This window comes from Gallus gallus, chromosome Z (genome assembly GCF_016699485.2).
Source record: "Gallus gallus isolate bGalGal1 chromosome Z, bGalGal1.mat.broiler.GRCg7b, whole genome shotgun sequence".
Classification (NCBI taxonomy): domain Eukaryota; kingdom Metazoa; phylum Chordata; class Aves; order Galliformes; family Phasianidae; genus Gallus; species Gallus gallus.
Genome location: NC_052572.1, coordinates 64175074 through 64195827, shown reverse-complemented (window position 1 = coordinate 64195827; position 20754 = coordinate 64175074). Strand labels below are relative to the sequence as shown.

The window sequence follows — 20754 nt, the reverse complement described above, 5'->3', positions numbered from 1 at the left end:
CAATGCACATGGTGTTGGATAAGTGTAACAAAGATCCAGCCTATGCTATTCTTTCCTTATGCACTTTATCTGCTCATGTTTTGTCTAGCTCCACAAGTTGACAGTCACTTAAACTTTATTTTCATTTACAACAAGTTTATCAAAAAACAGAAAAGAGGTGAATAATGTAACTATCAAGAGGCGGCTCCTGTTATGGAAGTTTTCTGAGTGTTCAAATCATTTTAGTACATAACGTGCATCCAAAAATTTTATTCTAAGTCTTGTCTTACTGTAGAGTTGGGGTCACACTTAGGGAGTGCTTGGTTCCTCTCATCATTCACTGAGGCCACATGTGGTTCCTCGAGCCCTGCGATTTCAAGTCCTCCCTCTGTGCTCGGACACACTGTATCAGAGAACTGCCAAATTGGTCCTGAGAGGTCCTCTTCTGCCAAAAGAAAACAGTCACGTTCAACACTTAGCTGGTCAAGAGAAGGAGAATGTGTTAGGCAGAGATGTGGTTTGAATTACCTCTATGATGATTTCAGGTGGTCCAGATTTGCCCTTCACAGGAGGAAAGGATCAGCATGATGCAATATGAGCAAGGGCAGTCTAGCCAAGAACATTAGGCTTCTGCAGTAATACTAGTCCATGCTAGAAGCTAGTATGCCATCTAGGTAGCGTAATAGGAACTGGTCTTTAGCTAAGAGGAGCAAATGTACCTCTGCTGTGGAGCGGTATGGAAAAAGGTAATTTCAGAACAGTGCAAAATGACTGTTCATATACTTGTGCTGGCTAATCCAACTCCCGCTGGAGTTATATTATAACTGCATAGTAATAAATGCCATTTGCAAAATAGTCTCAATTTTTTGTTCCTAGGTTTTTTTGAAGGAGTGCTGTGATGCTCTCAGAGTGTGTATTAAGTACGTCACAAAATTATAATTCCTTTGTCTGCTGTCTAAGACCTGAGTTGACAATGCGAAGATGGGGAACTCAGCTAACCAGCAAAAGCAGCGTGATGTTTTTGTTACAAACATGTACCAACAATTTACAGTGTTGACACACTGATGACAAAAATCTCATGAGAGCTAATCTATTGCCATAGCTTTGCAAGTGTTCATCCTCAGCTGCCACCCTGCTCAACTTTAACTATAACTTACTGTTCTGTGATAGTAAAAAGACCTATCCTGGATCCTCGTTATTTTGTATGCCTTTAGGTGAATGCAACAATGATGTAGAACAGAGCATATCTTTGAAGGATATTAGTGCTCCTGCTGGGATCAGTGAAGGACTTTATTTATTTATAATGAACAGAATTGAACTGATTGATCCATTTGGTACTAGGAAAAGTGTTGATTGTATGTTTAAGTAGCTATTGCAGACTAGTGTGCTTGTGTTTTTAACTATCCAGTGTTACCACTCCATGTTACTACTCTGATTTGCATGGAATGTGTCCTGCCTGTGTCTTTCAGATTTTCTTTTTCTGATGAAGGAAATGATTACTGTTATTGCCATACTGGCATGTCTAGATACTAGAATTTTTGGCCAGAGAGAAGAAATGGCTGTAACATCATCAGACTTGCATATATCTATGCAAGTATTCTAAAAATGTATGTGTTGCAAGCTGGGTGGGAATAATGTGAGCATGAAAGACTATACAGCCAGTGTTCAGCAAGCAGATTGCTCAGTTGTATAGTGTAGGTTGTATTCCCTTTAAAAAAAAATTAACTGAGTGGGGTGCAATGATCACAGGCTCTTTTCTGAGGATTGAGGAGGAAGAAGTGAAACTAAAGCAGAGCAAATACTGCTAGTTTTTTTTTTTTCTTTTCTTTTCTTTTTTCTTTTTAATAGGTGTGTGAGGAATTTGGAGAACAAATGTTTGGGCAACTTTTTATTTTATTTGAGAAGGAAGGAAAAAAGGAGTAAATCAGTTCCCCAATCTATGTACCTAGCTATGTTCCTACCTACCTACCTATCTATATGTTTTTAAGGGTATAGTTATAAGTGCTGTTCCTTTTCCAAGAAAGACAGATTCTTTTAGGAAGTTGTTTTGAGCACTTTAAGGAGGGCAGCAATGAAAGAGGGATTCCCAGCGGACCAAGGATCGCCCACACCGATGTGGGTTTGTGAAAGAGCAACGATAGTGCCAGGAGAGCATTTCCTCATTTTAGATCCTCTTTCTCAAGTCTTTATGCATTTTTGTGTTAAAGGTTACATTTGTTAGAAAGCCACGAGAAGATAGCAATTGCTGAGGCTGGGGGTGACAAACCATCTGCCAAAGGGACAGGGGAATTGCTCCCTCTGGATCTGGGATTCATGTTCCCCACCTGTTGGGGTCCTACCACCACTCTTCTGATCTCATTACATAGCCGTGATGATTGGAGTGCCCATTCAGTCACAGGACAGTTCTCTAGTTTACCTAACATCTTTGTCTCTGTGTCTGTGGAGTAGGTTCCAAGCCAACCTCTTATTTTGATTACCTTTATCTGTGAAAAATGGCTGCCTTCTGCACTAGGTTCCTACAGCTCGTCTGTGCTGGTACACATCTCTTGAAGTCTGTCCTGTCTGAGATCTGTATTCTGATGTGTACAAATACTCTTCTTGTATTTCCGCTAGTCCAGGCCTAATGCACTTTGTTCACGTATTCTGGTAATTGTAATCCTGAAATGAGCATTAGGTTATTTGTTTCATCAATGTTTGGTAACTACAAGGTTATTGTGAGTGGTATGGATAGTTACTTTCTGTTACCGAGACACAATTCCTGCTAACAAGTGTTGAACTGGTGATAACTTAAAGAGTCTCCTGGCTGAAATTTTCCAGGCCAGTTGTTCACGTGCAACTTAGACTCATAAATGCACTCTTGTATTGGAGTTACATGATCATACAGTGATTTTTCACAGGCACTCTTCCCTCGTAAATGCCTTGGGGGAATCTGCTTATAGATGATTCATGGCTTGTAAGAGGGGTGAATGTTTTCTGTAGAACCTCTTACTTGATCTGGAAGTTAGAAAGTATTTGGCTGGTGAGTCAAGTTGTGGCTGACAAAGAAATGTTTTAATAATTAAAACAATTGAGCACTGCTCTGGTGAGTTGGATCTTGTCTCGGATGCAAGGAAGCAAGTAGTTTAACCAAATTTACCACAATTATTATCTGTGTCCTCCTCTTTTTGTAGATTTTTGACTGAAGACTCTGGTGTTTAATTTGTGGAAGATTTAAGTGCTTATGCTTACAAAGAAAATCAGTGGGAACTGTATGTGGAACATGTAAGTTCACTGAAAAAAAAAAAAAAAGAAGTAAAAAAAATTAATGTCCTAGGCATTCTAAATTATCAGATATCTCTGATTTCCCCCTGTGCACTGCAGTTCTCTTCTATAAAGCAGTGTATGGTCATAACAAGTGCTGCCTCAGCTCACGAAGGGACTACGGATATTCTTCTGATGAAGATCCACGCTTTCTTTATGAGATGCTCAGAAAAGTAATCAGTAATTCAGTCTTCCAAATGGTGTTCAGATTAAGTACTGAAAATAAGGCCTGCAACAACATATTAGAGAATAAGAGTAAAAATGTATTGTTGCTCATTAAAGGAACACCATCCATTCTGTGCCCCAAAAAGGCAGGCAAGTACTCTACAATTCAGTCACTAATTACTATACTAGAACACTGATGTGTAAGGGGGACAAGTTGAAGCTTAATTCTGCATTTTGTGACTTTTGAGTACTTGACTTTGCAAATGTAGTAATATTATTTTAACATATTCTTTTGTGTGCAATATGTATAAATGCTGATAGTATTCCTTATTTAAATGTTGCTCTTTAGAGGACCGCTTTACTAGTGGGAGGGTCGCTTAAAGTCCTGGATAAATCCCCCTTTTATAATACCAAAGAAATAATAAACATAAAAATTCATGAAGAAATAACTGTGTATATATATTTTTAATCCCTCAGCAGTCTTTCTAATATACCAAGGGCACTTCTCCTTAATGAGGCCAACACAACAAAAATTAGAGCAAAGATTCCAGAGTTCAGGCAAAATGGAAAAAAGAAAAAAGAAAAAAACCCAAAGAATTTTCAGCATGTTTTCACAACAGTGTAATTCAGGATAATATTTTATGTATTCTACCAAAATCTTAAAAAAAAAAAAATCCTCTCCAGAGATGAGAAAGGATGGAGCAGTTTATGTGGAGTTATTTTATTACCACAAAAACACACACACACACAAAAGCTAGAGAGGCCAGCTTGATGAAAATGCTTAAGCACATATTAACATTAAAAACCAAATTCTTATCTGGAGCGCAGCATTTGCAATCCTATAACAAGAAGATCTTAATGCAAGATCAGTACAAATACAAAGAAACAGATAATGCAAACATTACGAGGCTAATTTTGCCTCATATGGCAGGTTTTGGTAAGACATGCAATGATTTTTACTTGATTGAGAACTGAATCTATTTTGAGAAATTGTGTTTTAATTGTGTAATATATATCTGTACAGTAAAACTGAGCTCTGTGACAAAAGTCTTAAGATGTCTGACTATTCTGGTAGTTCCTCAGAACTGTAATCCTCACCTATGGCACAGAGTGCTGGCACTACTGACAGCTATTTCAGATAACTAAAACAAATCATAGCATGATTCATGTGGGAAGGGACCTCAGGAGGTACGTAGTACTACCTCCTGCCCTGAGCAGGGTGAGTTGTGAGATCACACCAAGTTGCTATGGGCTTTTCTCACTTGCTTCTGGAAAACCTCCAAGGCTGGAAACCAGAAAACCACTTCAGACAATCTTGACCATCCTCGTGAAGAAAACTTCTTTCCTGGTATCTAGCCAGGACGTCTCTTGTTTAAACCTCTGCCCACCGTGTTTTTAAAACGTGTTTTCATTGGATTGCAAGTATTCTTTCTCACTCCTCATTGGTAACATTTTAAACGCGTACAAAAGTTCAGCCACAGCTGAAACTGACGGAGACTAGAAGTAATTTTGTATGACCAGGATGCTCCAAATTCCAGACAAAATTGTAATAATGAAATAGGAAAATCACTGAACAATAAAATAAGTTTATTAGCATCATAAATATAAATGATGAACAGTGCAGGTATTCCCCAGTGAGAATAAAATTCAAACAAGCAATATGAAACTAAATAAAACGTGGAACAAGCTCAAATTTGTACAAACTTGTTCACCACACGCCTCTGAGAAATATTATATACTGCTGCGACCAAACAGATCATCTGCAGTTTCCATAAGATACCCTCATTTTATGAGCGGCATTTATTGTTATAGCTCATGGACACAAACTTTGAGGAATATTAACAATATCCTATCTAATGACCCTTAAAAAACAATAGTAATAAAAAAAGATCTCTGTCTCAGCACGTCTACGTGATGAGAAGCTTCGTTCCTAACAAGCTTCTCCAAATACCATTCAAAAAGTTTGTGGTGTTGGTTGCAGATGACAGAAGCTACAGAAGACATAGCTGGCACTTAAGTGCTCAGCAAATAAATCAAAAAGAGAGCACAGACTGACTAGGAAGGAGGCATTCCCTTATACTACCAAACTTTCCTTACCCATTAGCCAGCAGGTCAGGGCTAGAGTAAAGCACAGGTAGGACAAAAAAGCTGCCTTTGTGCAGGGAATACTTATTCCAACATACGTTTCTCTGAATAAAATCTGAGTCAGACCATTGCAGTGTTTCAGAATATTTCTTTTAAAAGCTGCAGGGACAAATGATGTCTAAAATGAGTGGTAAGGTTTGAGCACCTGTAACCATCTGCTAGAGATACTATGAAATAATCTTAAAAAGGCTAAGTGCAAAGAGTAGAGCACAGAGGGGTATATGCTTACAAGATGGATACATGTTTCAAAGGTAAGACCAGGTGCCAGTGCAGTTGTGAAGGTTATGTTAAGCGCTGCACTGTAACCACATGCCCTGGAATGAATTATTGAGCTTCTTGGTCATGCTAATGTTTTTACTTATGAGTTCTTACCTGTAAAGGTATGGTCTCATAATTACTGTAATTACAAGGCTTATGAATTTCATCACTCAAATCAACTTGCTCCCTGAAGACATACTCAAAATTGCTATCTGTCTGATTCTCACACTCTAAAAAAGGTAATTTTGGAGTAACGTTTCCATGCTGAAAAAACAGCCCAAAGTCAGAGCAAAGAAATATGCAGCTATGTAATGCAGCTGCTAATATACTCATTGCTCTGTCACATCTTTCTCATCATCCTCAGTCAACACGTTGAACCCTTTTACCTTGACCAATCTATGTACAACTTTGCTCACCACAGCCCATGTATTGGTTGTACAATTAGGTTTTGATGATGAGGGTAGTTAATGTAGATTGCATGCATGACATAGTGAAAACTACTGTGTGTCCTTTTGTTAGCCAGACTTTGAGTTAATATCAAACAGTAGATTGTGATGAAGAAATATTTTTCTGCAATACTACTTTTGATATTTCTAATAACACCAACTACAGCAATGAAAGCTGCATGTAGGGCTGCACTGGCAAGTACATTTAGGATTAAGGCTCTTGAATATTTCTTATTTTTTCTTTAAAATTAAGGTCCAACTCTAGTTAAGCATCGTGTACAGCTAAGTAGTTCCCCTGGCTATCATGACAGAATTTATTTAGAATGCAAAAGAAATCTATCCTACAGGGAATAGCTGTATGCTTGATTTTTAAAGTTCAAAATTGCCTTATGGCTAAATATGTGTATGTGTGAAATCTGAAATTTGTGGAGATGGTGGCTGCATAGTCCTAAAATACATAAAAATAAAAGAAAAAATAGGAGAAAAAAAATTAAGAGGAGCATTTAGAAATATATCATTTTTTCACAGCCTTGAAGTATTATAAAAATGATTGTCTTTTGAAAGAATACTGGGTAGGTTTTCTGTCTGAATTCAATTATTAAAGACATCTTAATTTTGTTTTAAGGGCCTAATTACTGCCTCATTGAAACTAATGTGGAGGGGCATCCAATGAAGAGAGGATATGCTATAAATAGAAATCCCAACTGGAGGGTTACTACTGGAGCGTTCATGATACTGTATAATCCAAACAAGCTGATAAATTAAAGAAAGTTCAATAAATGAAATGTAGGGTAATATAACTTCCACTCTGTTAGTGTTATATCTCATTTATGTCTGGCTTTACATCATTTGTAGTACAGTTATAGTTAAATCTGATTTGTGGCAACCGAAGCTTTATAAATGTCATCCCTTTAGCCTTTTTTGGATTGAGCTGTAGATGGTCCACTTCATGAAATACTAAATATTTTCTGAAAAAGACCATTAGTTACAGAAGTAACGTTGGCTTCTTAGGAGCAGCATGGGGACTTGATGGCAACACAGGTTACTTCAGACCTTTGATCCCTTATAGACAGAAATATGGCAAACCTTTGATTAATTTCTTATTGTATAATTCTTTAGAAGTCCTGCAATTATGATAAACTCATACTGTCTCCTTTAGACCTTTATCTGACAACACAGCCAATAATAAAACAACAGGGACCTAAATCTAAACTTACCTTGTTAATACTGTATTCACTGGGACTGTGAGTCTATACATACAGGATTGGGCATTTTGAACGCTATTTTACATCTTGCTATTTCCTATCATGTTGCATCTCAAATCTTCCTTAGATAGCAGTACAAACAAACAAACAAACAAACAAAATTACAAAGGAAATGAACATTGCTTGCTAGGAAAATCCTCTCTAAGCTCAATTAAGTGTTCTGCTTTTTACTTATTTAATATCAAGCCTCAAAATCCTTCAGTTCCAGTGGTTTGATTATCTCATCATCCTGTCTTCGATTCACTTGTACTCTAAACAATAATGTACATTTTCATAATAATTATACTTTGATTTTCCATACACTAATTTTTTCACTTGAGCATCTGAAGGGGCCTTAAGTAGTGTTGAGTTAATCTTCAAAACACCTATTACATTATCATTCTCATCCTGCAGATAGATGAAAATAACAGCAAGAAACAAGTAACCTGCCAAAGGTAATAGAAAGTTAGTGGCAGAGATGAAAGCAGATGTGATCTGAAAACTGATGACCCCACCCTCATCATTAGCCCCCAGTAATCCTGTAGTTGATAAAACAGAATACAGCAGCTGTTTCTAAACTGCTGGATACCTATGAAAAGCTGTCATCTCCCAGGGTGCTAACCACCGCTTTTAGCTGCTTCTGTGTCTAAACACTTTTCCTAAAAAAGGGAACGTTCACTAGACAGACAACATTTATAAGTGCTGTTGAAAACATAAATGAAAGTGTTTTTATGTAACAAAATGCATTCATCAATAAAGCAATATTGTTCGACTGTGAGCAGGTATAAGAAAGGAACAGTTACAAAGTGTTGCAAATAAAGGGGATTAAACAGAAAGTGACCTGGATTTGAACATGATTCTAGATGGCAGACAAAAGAAGCCAGGCTGGGAAAAAGCAGCACTCCAATTTACTGGTGTTGGGTGGGTCTCATTTAAATTTGTGCTTGGGGGTACATTCCAGTATTGTTACATGTGAAATTACTTCTTCTCCGGCCTCTACATTACAAATCACATGCAATATGTATACATCGTACATTAGGGATACAAAACGTAAATTTACATCTTATTTTAGTTTTCTTCTTGAATTTTACTGTTTTCATGAAAAATCTTAGGAAGAGAAATCTGTCTCTTAAACATGATTTCATTTGAATCACATCTAGTTCCATCAATTATCTGTGAACAATTATGAGCCAGATGTTGCCAATTTTGGCGTAGAGCTATATGCAAACTGAACACTTGTAAGCTATATTTTAGCTCGTATAGAAGCTAGGAAGCCCTATGAACCCGAGTCAGCTCCGGACAGATGCAGCCCCGGAGTCTTGGCATTGTTCTCCAGCTATGAGGAGCACTGGTTTGCAGCTGATTTTGCGATTCTGCATGAACTTATCTGGCCGATGCTGGAGTGGATCTAATAAATCTGTCTGGAACGAACCCAGTTCCTGCACTTGGCTATCTTTGTACTGTGCTCCTTAGTGCTCTAGGACTCGCTGTCTCTGCAATACATCCTTGACCCACTGCATTTTGGAGCACCATGTAAATGTACCTGAAGAATTCCACAGAAGTAATTTCGCCTCCAGTTCTGGGCCTGTGCCGACTACACTGTGACTCAGTTATTTCCAAGAAGGGTCACTTTGATGCTGTCAGCTGTGCACCACAGCACCCATATTATACTAGGTTTTCATTAGCCAGGTGTTGCAGCCCCACAATTACTCCAGGTAATGGGGAATAATTGTCAGACTAAATTAATTCTGACATACCTTCATCGACTTCAGCAGAATTACAGCGGAGGAGAATTTGGCCCATGGATTTCATTGTTATGTTAAGAAGCTGTCAGTGCCATGTACAGATGAGGGGAGCTGACACTGATGAGTTGGTGAAGCTAAAGTGTGCTATTTCAGTGTTATTAAATAAATCATTCCTATTTCAGTGACAGTCTGCTCTTCATCCTCTTGTCTTCCTGACTTTCTTTGACTCTTACTGTATTATTTACCTCATGTAAATGCTGCATACGACTCTAAGTATGATGACTGAAACTCAGGACTGGAAGTAGTTTGGTTAACCTTTACACCTTCCGGCAGGAAATATTCCAGCAAAGCGCAACTGTGTTATAGGTAAATATAACTTCAGTGAAAGAAGTGGAGTTACAGCCTCTTATGCTAGAGTGGATTTGGTCAATTGGGTCAATGCATTTCAGAATCACGGGCAAAAAGAAAGAAATTACCAGGCACATAATAGAGTAGAAAAGAGTACTGAGACCAAGATAGTTTATTATGAAATACTACTGACAGCATTTCATGGGATTAGATCCCTGCAGCTCCACTTTTTTTCACACTTCTTTTTTTCAGGGGCAATCAGCCGCAGTTTTGTGATCATCACCAGGAAACTATTCAGAATTGTTCAAATTATATTAATTGATTTACTCAATGATTTAATGTTTTATAAGTTGAACTCGATCTTAATAAATACACATTTTTTTTCTGGAAAAAAAAAATGCGTACTGGATTTGATAATATCTCAGTAATTTAGCAGTGATCTGAATTCTGAAGACCTGGTGAATTTCTGTAGTACAATTCAAATGAATGAAAAATGCCTTTAACTATGTCCAAAAAAGGGTAAACGGAAGCATTGCTGTCATATATTAGATAACGTGAGCTAAGAGAGTTTTTTGTAATCTAGTATAGAGATTTTCACACAGGCCAACCTGCCCATTTTAAAGACAAAGGAGGAGAGTGAAGGAGACTGAAAGTTCCTTATGTCCAGTTATGTACATGATCTCCTATCTCTATAGATATTAACCCCCAGATATCCCTGAGAGAAATTAATCTGATGGGCACAGGTCAGTACCTAGCATCTTTTTTGAACTCAGGAATATTACATGCATTGGCAGTGCAGACAATCTTTCAGAGGAATTGTCTGCACTCTCTGTGTTTATCATCCAGATCTTTATGCTCTCCATTGACTTTTATCTTGATCTTTACCTGCAAGCTAATAGCACCCTGTGTCATTCCACTCATTTTTTAGCCCATCATTTTTCTTGTCATCTGCTTTGTTGGGCAGAAGATGACTTCCAGAAACACTGCTTCCTTAACTAAGTCACAGTTAAGGATTCCTACATCCTTTCCAGGAGTATGCTTGTTTAACCATTTTCCTGCTCAGGATCTTTGGGACAGAGGGTGGTCTCTAAAGGCTACCTTGGGAGCAGACTGGGGACAACCCAAACTAACCATGCTTAACCAGGTACAAACTGCTAACTGAGGTATTCCAGCTCATATTCTGTTTAGCTCAGGCTTGTCTAAACCAAGATTGGCTTACTTAGGACTTAAATGAAGCACTCTGAAGTGCCAAAAACAATCTGAAATGGCAGAAGAACAGAAAAAGAGAGAGTGTCCAGTATTCATACTGTGCTGCTTTGACACTGTTGTTAATTAATCCTTCTTTAATAGTTCAATGTCAGTTGAATGATCAATTATTCACTGTTCAATCTATCATTTTATCAGTCTAGGCTCTGATTTTTCCAGTCCTGGAAGGTGATACTTATCTGTTTTTTGTTGTTGTTTAGTTTAGTTTTGTTTTTTTTCAGGCAACCAGAATTTTGTCAGTTCAAACTGGTGAAGTAACAAACTCTGCAGATGACTGACTTCTCCAACATGCTAAACTCTCCATTTATTGATGTGCTGTTCTTCCACTGAGCTTTTAAAAATCTCATTTGCATTTCCTGATAAGAACACCATCACTGACTGAAATGACCTTTTTTTTTCTTGCTTTCAGTATGCTTTGATTTTTGGAATAAGTCTATAAAACAGGCAGGAACAGTGACAATAGAAGAGAATCAATCATATTCTCAAGTTATAACATATGCCATAATTATATAAGAAATGTAATTTTAGAAAGGGTTATAACATTCTTATCATGTGGAAGCCATTTGCTTGGTAGAATTATTGTAAGTAGGACAAAGAGATATACTAAAAATGTTAGAGGCCATATGTTGATGAAGACAAGCAAGTATGGGACTTTTCTCTAGCATTTTACGACAAATCAAATAAACACTTCTTTTTCTTTTCTGTGTCAGGCACTTCCAAATAAGAATGCTTAGCTATACCATTCAGAAGACTAACCGAGTGAACAGCACAGATGTTTAGAAAACAAGAACAACAGACGATGTGTCTGAGAATCAATACAGAGCGAACAATACAGGTAGATTCAGCAGGTATGAAAGAGGATTGGAGCTGAAATTAAAAACATTAGGGGCAGCTTAGCTGGTCAGCCCATGGGCCTAAGCATCTGGCTAGTCTGTCTTTGATAATAGCAACAGGAGAGGCCATTTCAGGAAAACAAGTGACACTTTGGCTCATTCCTCAGCATCCACAGCGATGGCATTAGGGATACTAAAGAGAAATACGATGTTAAAAAGCCTTAACTGTGCAAAGGAGAGGTCTGAAGGAGAACCGTGGATTTGTGTACACCCACAGCAGGTCTCAGTGAGTGCTAGATCTACAGTTTTTTTGTGCAAGGGTAGCTCCAGTTCCTCACCGTATATTTGCTGTATGGGAATTTGAACTCTCATGACACAGCGGCTTTCAGCATTGGCATGGGAAGAGGACATACACTGGGGCTTTTTCTTGAAACACTACAGAAGAAAATCAGAAAATACAGACAAGGGACACTCCAGACAGCGAATCAGTTATCGCTAAATCTGGTTTCAGATTCACTCATCCTTTCTCTGTTGGACAGAAACTTCAAGATCCCTGCTTTAGATCACTTTGTGTCTGCACTCATTTTGCTTATCTTTCAAAAAGTGGCTTTAAATTCTTCTTAACAGGAATGTAATCACCACAATATACACTTGCGCTTGTGAAAAATTTAATAACTTTTTTTCAAGCAAATTTATTTTTCTTGCAGAAGTATCTCCAATCTACTTACTGTTCATAAACTTGCACTGGTTTTAAGAGGTCTATTTTCTGAAGGCACAAATCAATCTAGTTTCAGTTGGTACCTATGCAGTTAGAAAAGGATTTCATGTGCTTTAACAAAGACATCAATTGTTACTAAAACAATGGAAATAATACTCCATGAGTAGCAACATACTGGGGAGGACTTAATTTTGTCTGTGACATTAAGCATTAGGCTTCATTACTTTGGTGTCAGACCTTGATATATTTTCCATGCTGTTGTTAAAATCACTGTCCTTATCATCCATCAGGCCTCTGTTGAACTACAGTGCATCAATCTTGACATGCATTATTCTCTGAGGACAAACTGGGGGCACCTGTAGTCCCTTAGTAACTCTAGTAACTATCTGGGACCTTATTCAGTTATGAAAGCATTATTCTCTGACAGCCACTTATTTCCCACTTCGAGAGGACAGGGTGAAAAATGAGGTTTTGCAAAGCAAAAAGAGCTAAACAAGCAAACCAACAAGCAATCTAATTCCTTGAAAGACATATCTGATAACCCCTATAAATCCTGAAAACAAACGTATAGGTATGCTGGATCTCGTGTGCATATGATGCTGTGACATGAGTAACATCCGCTAAGTCACACTTGCTGGGATACAACATCCACTAACTATACACATGTACTTGAATTCAGACTTTTCAAGATGCATTTTCTCCCATTATGCTGTTGACTTTATGGTAAAAGTACAGATGAGGTTCCAGGATAGGAAACAGGCTTGATATAGATTGGAAAACTGCTGTGAAGGGATTATTTCATTCAGAATAAATGAGAAGAGCTGCTTGGAATGAGGAAAGGTGGCTTCATGCCTCCTCTCTTTTCCTTCACTTAGCTGTACTGTCAGTGCAGGTAAGGCTAATGCCCTGATTCATTGTGTAATTTGTGTCACAGGCACTACTTGGAGTACGTTCCCATCGGTACACCAACAGGATTTGTTATGAATGCAGTACAAAAGAACTACTGACATAAAACCCCCTAGATGAGGGTGCCAGAAATCTACATCCAGGAATTTGCCATGACAGACAAGATGATCACATGGTGTCCCTTCCAATAAGATGGTTCTTTATCAGTGGCACATTAGCCAGATTGGTCAGAAAGTGGTGCTTAAAAATAAATAAAAACTCGTTCTTAATTCATGAAGAAATTGTCTCACATTTCAATTCATTCTGCTTCCTTAAATAACAGAGTTCTTAACTTTTGCAATAAACCTCCTTGTTAAGCTTAGAGTCTTCTCGTTAAGCTCAGAATCTTTTCTCTATGTGAGGTAGATAATAATTACTCTGCTTTTGCCTGTCATTTTCTATCCAGAAAGCTTCCCTTCTGACCTCTGTACCTATCATCTGAAGAAAATATCCTCAAAACATAGCTTTGCAAGTTACCTTACATAATTTTGGTTCACAACATATTGTAGGAATTGAGAATAGAATGCTCATTCCATAACACCAGTATCTGTCAGTTTTTGACTCACTTCAGTGTTCATTATGTGGTGGACCTTCAGAGCTACACCAAACCGACTAGGTTTCTGGAATAATTTATTCTGGAGCTTTACACTAGGTTTTATTTAACCTACACGCACAGAGCGAATTTTAGCTCTGATCTAGTTAGCATCCTGAACAAAAATATTTCAGATATTGTACTCAGAAATGATTTCTGATTTGCTGATTTCAGCAAATGTGACAGTGATAGCATAGCCCTGCTGGCTTAATGACACATGAGAGACAGATGGTAACCTGTTAATTTTTGAATACATAAATATATATTTGCTATAGGTCCCAACAGTATTTTTTTACTGCATATTCATACCATCCTTCACTATAATGACCTCTGCTCCACTGTCTGCAGATATTTTAATGTTGTTTTGACCACGAACATGTAAGTTGATTTAAAAGTTTACTTTTCTGTATCAATTATTTTCAAAGTCCCACTGCTTAGAAGCATCATTTTTGAGGCCTTCATTTGCTATTATGGTCTGTATTAATGACACCATAATTTCATATGCAGCCTGTCTCAAATTGGTCTAATAGGAAACAAACAAACAAACAAACAAAAAAGACAAGAATGCAACATAACTGACAGTAACAAAAAAGCGAAGACAAAACACATCAGGAAAAAATCTGAATCCTGAAAGATTAAACTCTTACATTAAAAGAAATAGGTAAAAGAAGAACAATTGTTAAAACCTGAAGAATAGAAGAATTGCTGCATTGTACAAGTACTTTCTTCAGTGCTGGTTCATAGCTGCAGGAGTAGAAGAAAAATATCCATGAAAAATGTATGCTGTTTGTACACCTCTCGGTCTGTTTTCTTTTGAACTTTCTCTCTGAACAATCACAGTACCAAGAAGGCAAGCAAACTGAAGGCAGACTTCAGTTTACAAAACTTAGCTTCATTCACCAACCTAACAGTGAGTTACCACAGCCTTCACCAAGTTAATTCCTCTTCTTCTACCAATAAAAGGAAAATAACACTACTCTTCTACTTTGTAAGAATATGCCAGTTATTATTGAAAAGAAAGATTTGTATCTCCATTAACAATTTTGAAAAAGTACCTCTTCAACTAACAGTCTCTATCAGGGGAATTTCATCTATGAAGTCTCCTAAACAAACAAAGCAGAAGAATACAGAATAACGTATTTTTAATTCTTATTGTGTATTATTCGTGCAGAATCTCTATTAGGTCAGTTAATCTAGTAGACAATTAAGAGATTTAAATTAAGTGATCGGACATGGTTGATGTTTGCTAGTACCAGCTTCAACTGAAACAAAGTTCCACATTTCACTTTTGCAGATGTTGCCTGTATATGCAATCCTTCTTAACTGCAAATGAGGTACATTTGCTCCTGCAACCAAATCAGTAGAGCAAATGAAGACAGGATGTGTTATAATACAAATGACATTTTGCTTTTGAACATGCTGTCAAATAGCCTCATGAGATTTTCAAAACCATTTTGCTTTGGCTAATCCATCCTTTATTTGGCTTAGCTAACAATATTCCTTTGTAGTACCACTCTGCAACTCAGGTACAATGCTCACCGCTGGAAATCAAGAGTAATCAAAAACCAAAGTGGAAGAAATGGCATTAGAATTACTGTGAATTGCTCAAGATCTGAATCAAACTAAGAAGGATTTACGAAATTGAAAGTACATCATGTTAATTCTATCAATTCTAGAGATGCAGTGTTGCCTTTGTTCTTTGGAGAGCATTACTAGCAGAGCATTGCCTGAGTTTCCTGACTGATCAACGAGTTCTCAATGAAGTTGTCTTCCCTGGAACCAAAGACAAGAAAGAAGAGATGAAAAAGACCTTTCAGAGATCACTCTGTCCACCTTCTACGTGAAGGAAGATTACTCTCCATGAGCTTCATACAGTTAAGTTCTAAAATCTCAACCAACAGGGTTGGTTGGATTACTGTATTTTGCTCTCAAAAATTATCGATGTTTGATGATTTTGTAAATATATATATTTGTATATTTAGAGTAAAAAACCACCTGATGACCTGTACCTCTCTTTATCAATATCTAAGCAGTGACACAAGGAACAATACTACTATTGCTTTTGTATGGCAGAGATGAGATAGGAAACTGGGGAATTTATTCAAAATACAGGCAGGAGAAGGAAAGGAAGGGATAAACCTTTGTGTTCAGGTTGAGGGAGCTGAGTTTGTTCAGCCCAGAGAAGAAAAGGCCCAGGGGAGAGCTGGTAGTGGCAATAATTAAAGGGAGCTTATAAGCAGGAGGGAAATGAACTTTTTAGATGGGTAGACAGTGATAGGACATAGGAGGAAGGTTCTAAACTAAAAGAGGGGAGATTTAGATTTGATGTCTGGGGAAAATTTTCACTGAGAGGATAGTGAGGCACTGGCACAGGCTGCCCAGAGAGGCTGTGGGTGCCCCATCCCTGGAGGTATTCGAGGTCACTTTGCATGGGGCCCTGAGCACCTGATCGGGTGGTTTTGGGGTAGGGTGTTGAACTGCATAATCTTCGAGGCCCCTTCCAACCCAATCCATCCTACGACTGTGCAATTGTATTTGGGGACTGTTGACCTGTAATTTTAGAACTATGACAAATCCTTTGATAAAAAGGCATTTGCTACGATTGGCTGAAATGACCTGACTGGTCCTTGACACTCTATACTGTGAGTCTGACCTACTTTGAAGAAGGACAAAAAGAGAAAAGGGCATAAGAAAATGAAATTACTAGCCTTAATTTGTCTATACCATAATCAGGATCAGAATCCACTCCCTGCAATATCCTGTCTACTTTGAGATAATATAGTATTTCACTAATATTACTATTAATAGTGTGCAGATACTAATAGTTTTTCAAACTTAAGTGTTTTAAATTTTTAACTTCTGTAACCTTAAGAGTTAGTTACGATTGTCATGAGGAAGTTGATGAGCACTGAAAGGGGATGCTCAGGTCCAGTGTTTGTGCTTACTTCTAACAATACACAATTACTTAACATTGTGTATGTTCAGTTTAAGGCCCATAGATAAAAGAGCCTGTTTGAGATACTTGAACTTGAGCATAGCTAAAGCCTGTAGCCTTCAGAAATGACTGCTACTGGTGAGTATCTGATTACTGGCTTTAGAGGTCCTTGACTTTTAAAGGGTCTGTATTTGAAAATTAGTTTACACAAATTTTAGTTTAAGTGAGTGGATTCAAATACAGAATACAGAAAGTACAGCTTAGTTTTCTGGAATCTGCCAGCCATGGCAGATCCTCTGCTAAATTCAATGCAAAATCTGAGGCCCCAGCAGCCACTTTTTAAATGCACTATGTCTTAAACCTATGATTCTTGCCTGAGAAAATGCAAAGAGACAGTAACAAAGCTAAAATTAGAAATCAGGAGCTCTAGCTTCCAAGGCAATGCACATTACGTGACATTTTTTCAATAACACAGGCATTTTGTGTTAGCAAAAATGGCTTACAGAATATATTCCACAATGTAAAATCTTCCTTCAGAACTCAAGGCTGGGTGACAACGTGGCATTTGTGTACCAAATTTCCAAACACCAACATTTAAAGGAAACAGTCAATAACAACATAAATAATTAATTCGTATAATGATTAAGTAATGACTATAACATCACAGCTTGTAGTTTTAATGGCATCACCCATGGCATACAACTGCTTTCTAAATTAATATATGCAGTCAAAATAATAATCCGTGGAGGTACAGTAACCTATTCAAAGCACACTGCACAATATGCATAATTACTGTCCAGAATAATTTAGTGAAACAAGTCTTTTCTCCTATATACCTAATGTTGAAAATTATGGATTTACATGGAACATTACATTTTTCAGGAAGAGCTGTGAAAATTATATTTAAATATGAATCATGGTGTATATTTGAAGAACTAGGCTGCTAACAGCCAAAAACTAGAAAATTGAATTTTTAAGAATAAAGAGAAATAGTTTACCTCAGAATATTCCAGCAAAAAGCTTTGGCCCTTGTGAAGCTTCCATACCCTGTGGATTAAAGGCAAATTAGGAACCGTGCAGATGAAAAATGTCACCTTACAGTCAGCTATAGCAAAGCATCCTATGCATATGGAGGCTCTGTACTGAATAGCATAGACTTCAAAGATGATGGGTCAGTTTGCTTACTCTTCCCACAGCAGTCACAGAACACTTTAAAAACAGTAGTTTACAGATACACTGGCAAAGTCAACATCATGTTCTACTTAAGCGTATCAAAATATTGTGAATTCTGTAATTAGTATTGTTTGGGCAGTCTAGTCACACTGGATAAGACCTTCTTTCCAAAAGATGTTTGATCTGGTGAACTCATGAGCTTAAAAATAATTCTTCTAGCATTTATCTAGCAAGATAGATACATATTTAGCAAATTAGGTGCACATTATCTGTCTAGCAAATACTATGTTTAAGGCACAGTGGGGTAATGCCCTTGACAACATGCTTTAGCTTTCTTTTAGCCCACAAGTGGCCAGGTAGTTGAAAATGATGGGCTTTATTGGTCACTTCCAACTGTTCTGTTCCGCTTCAGAAAGCTACATAATCACTTTGCATGACTTTTCTACTTAAATGTCAGTTATAAGATGATGCTCAGGTGACCTGGCTACTTTAATTTCATGTTCCTCTCCTACTTGTTTTTCTAGATGAAAGTCATAATATATTGTTACATGTTTATATCGCAGGGACAGAACGCAACTCTTGAAAATTAATTAGAAACATTCAAATAAAACTGGCATTGTTGAGCTTCTGGCTGAAGCCCAGCCTGAACTATATTTATCTAGTTCTAACATCTCTTCTCGTTTGGGCAGTGGGAGGAGGGGGCAGAGAGAAGAGCTGGAGGAAGGGAAAGCCTTCCAGGGACTTGCAGCATATCCCTGGAGAAGAGGAGGCTCAGGTGAGACCTGAAAGTGGTGTTTCAGTATTTGAGGGGTGGGGGGTGGGGAGGTTGGTAAGAAAGAAGGAGACAGGTTCTTTAGCAAGGTCTATGGTGGCAGGACAAGGGGAAATGGTTTCAAACTAAAAGAGGGGAAATTTAGATGGGATATAAGGAAAAAGTTTTTTACAGTAAGGGTAGAGAAGCACTGGCACACGTTGCCCAGAGGGGTGGTGGGTGCTTCATCCCTGGAGACACTCAGGGTCAGGCTGGACAGGGCTCTGAGTACCTGGTTGAGCTGTAAGTGTTCCTGTTTGTTGCAGAGGAATTAGACTGGATAGCCTTTAAAGGCCTCTACCAACTCAAATGATTCTACGATCCTATTGTACTTAAGTCTGTGATGCACACACAGATGCCACTTACATCATCCAAATGCCAAACGCCAAAGTGTGAAGGGCTAGAGGATGACATGGGCACAACGCTTCACCTCTGCCTCCTGCCAGCGGTGGCAATCAGGGCCTGAGGACAGGAAGCTTCCTGCCTGGAGCCAGCAGCTGAAAAACGGAAGATGAGCTCAGGTTTCAGCCCTGCTTCCCAGAAAAAAAAATAAATATCCCAGAACGGCTTGGGTTGGAAGGGGCCTTAAAGCCCTGAAGCTCCAACCCCCTGCCATGGGAAGGGCAGCTGCCTTCAGCTCAGGGTGCCTCCAGGGATGGGGCACCCACAGCTCTCTGGGCAGCTGTGCCGGGGCCTCACAGCCCTCTGAGTGAAGCATTTCCACCTAACATCTAACCTGAATTTCTCCTTTTACTTTAAAGCGGTTACTCCTTACACTGTATCAAGGGGTACTGCATTACAAAATAAACCCTTTGAGAAGTACCACGCCCCCAAACCCACCCCCCCCCCCCGCTGAAAACCACCACCACCGCACCCGCCAAAACACGGCAGCCTCCTCCCACCGCGCATGCGCGTCGAACCACCCTCCCTCCCTGGGCCACCGCGCTTCCCAGGGGCGGAGCGGTGTCCGCCGCCACGAGTGCGCATGAGCAGCCCGCCGGAGCAGGCCGGGGGCGCGGCGAGGCGAGGTGCGTGCGGGCGTGGTCTCCTCTCGCCCTACGCCGCTTCCCGCCCTCGGGCCGTCCCCCGTTCCGCCGCCGCCATTGGTCTGCGGCGCGGCCCCAAGGGGAGGCGGTCTGTCCGGAGTCTGCCCTCGCGGCGCGGGCCTCCCGTCCGTCTGTGTTAGCCGCTGTGGGGCCGCGGGGTGGCTGCTGCCCGCCCGCTCGCTAAAACGCAGCGCCCAGCTTATTGCCTGCGCTGCGGCGGGCGGGCAGCGCCTCATCCGGATTGGGAAATTTGGGAACCGCGGGCACGTTCGCGGAGCCCGTTTCCAAATTTCCTGTTTCTTCGCATCCAGGTAACTTGTGCTGCTTGGGGGCTTGGGCGGCCTGCCACAGGAAATCACACAGTTTCAAGTGCCAGATGTTGTTCCCCAGGCGGGCAGGGTGACGGCGCGGCTGCGACCACAGCCTGCAGCGTGGCGAGCACAGCGCGAGGCGCTAGCGCTTCTCCTTAAGTACGTGGAGGTGTTACCCGTCCCTGTGTGTTTGCCTGCACAGCTCGGCCGTACCTGGTGCCCGCAGGTGGATTGCAGAGGGTGTGCGTGCTTCGTCCGTTCTGGCAGCAGGAAGAGACGCTGTCAGGCTTGTCAGAGTACCCCAGTTCCCTGCGAGAGCTGGGAATAAGGGTGTAAAGGCAGGGAAGGTGCCCATCTCAGACTGCAGCACCCTAAAGCCATGCCTGTGCTGTTAGGTCTGTGGTGCTCTAGTTGGGCTGTGTGGCAGTAGCCACCACACGGGTTAACCCTCTGCCATTTGGTTCCCTGTGGAGAAGGCATTAGGCCTGGTGAAA

General features: G+C 39.5%; 2 protein-coding genes across 10 annotated transcripts in view; one reads left to right on the top strand and one right to left on the bottom strand.

The window, feature by feature from the left end:
- Positions 1-234: 234 nt before the first annotated feature.
- LOC112530587 (histone-lysine N-methyltransferase SETD1A-like) lies at positions 235-20185 on the bottom strand. 6 transcript variants are annotated; one of them, XR_006932515.1, is made up of 4 exons: positions 19778-19812; positions 19270-19400; positions 17918-17966; positions 235-424 (listed from the first exon to the last, which is right to left on the bottom strand). XR_006932515.1 is itself a non-coding variant. In XM_046905907.1 (2 exons), the coding sequence occupies exons 1-2, from the start codon at positions 20183-20185 to the stop codon at positions 17919-17921; spliced, it is 456 nt and encodes a 151-aa protein (XP_046761863.1). In that variant the 3' UTR covers positions 15764-17918. The 6 variants fall into 6 exon arrangements, 1 of the variants encoding a protein (XP_046761863.1); XR_006932516.1 differs by lacking the exon at positions 235-424 and adding an exon at positions 14967-15757 and having other exon boundaries at positions 19640-19812; XR_005843207.2 differs by lacking the exon at positions 235-424 and adding an exon at positions 14967-15757.
- Positions 17040-20754, top strand: part of ATG10 (autophagy related 10) — an 85874-nt gene continuing 82159 nt past the window's right edge. Inside the window, exons 1-2 of one of the 4 annotated variants that reach the window (XM_046905905.1) lie at positions 17040-17057; positions 18782-18867. In XM_046905905.1, coding sequence (XP_046761861.1) covers positions 17045-17057; positions 18782-18867 — 99 coding nt within the window. In that variant the 5' untranslated portion in view covers positions 17040-17044. Of the gene's footprint in view, positions 17058-18781; positions 18868-19996; positions 20420-20754 lie in introns of those variants that run through there. The other 3 variants (XM_046905906.1, XM_424902.7, XM_015280714.4) reach the window with 3 other exon arrangements.

Coding starts and splice junctions, on each gene's coding strand:
- LOC112530587 (XM_046905907.1), bottom strand. CDS start 20,185: ATGAGGCGCTGCCCGCCCGCCGCAGCGCAGGCAATAAGCTGGGCGCTG. Junction 17,967..19,777: donor AGGCTGCCGTGTTTTGGCGG/GTGCGGTGGTGG, acceptor TTTAATCCACAG/GGTATGGAAGCTTCACAAGG.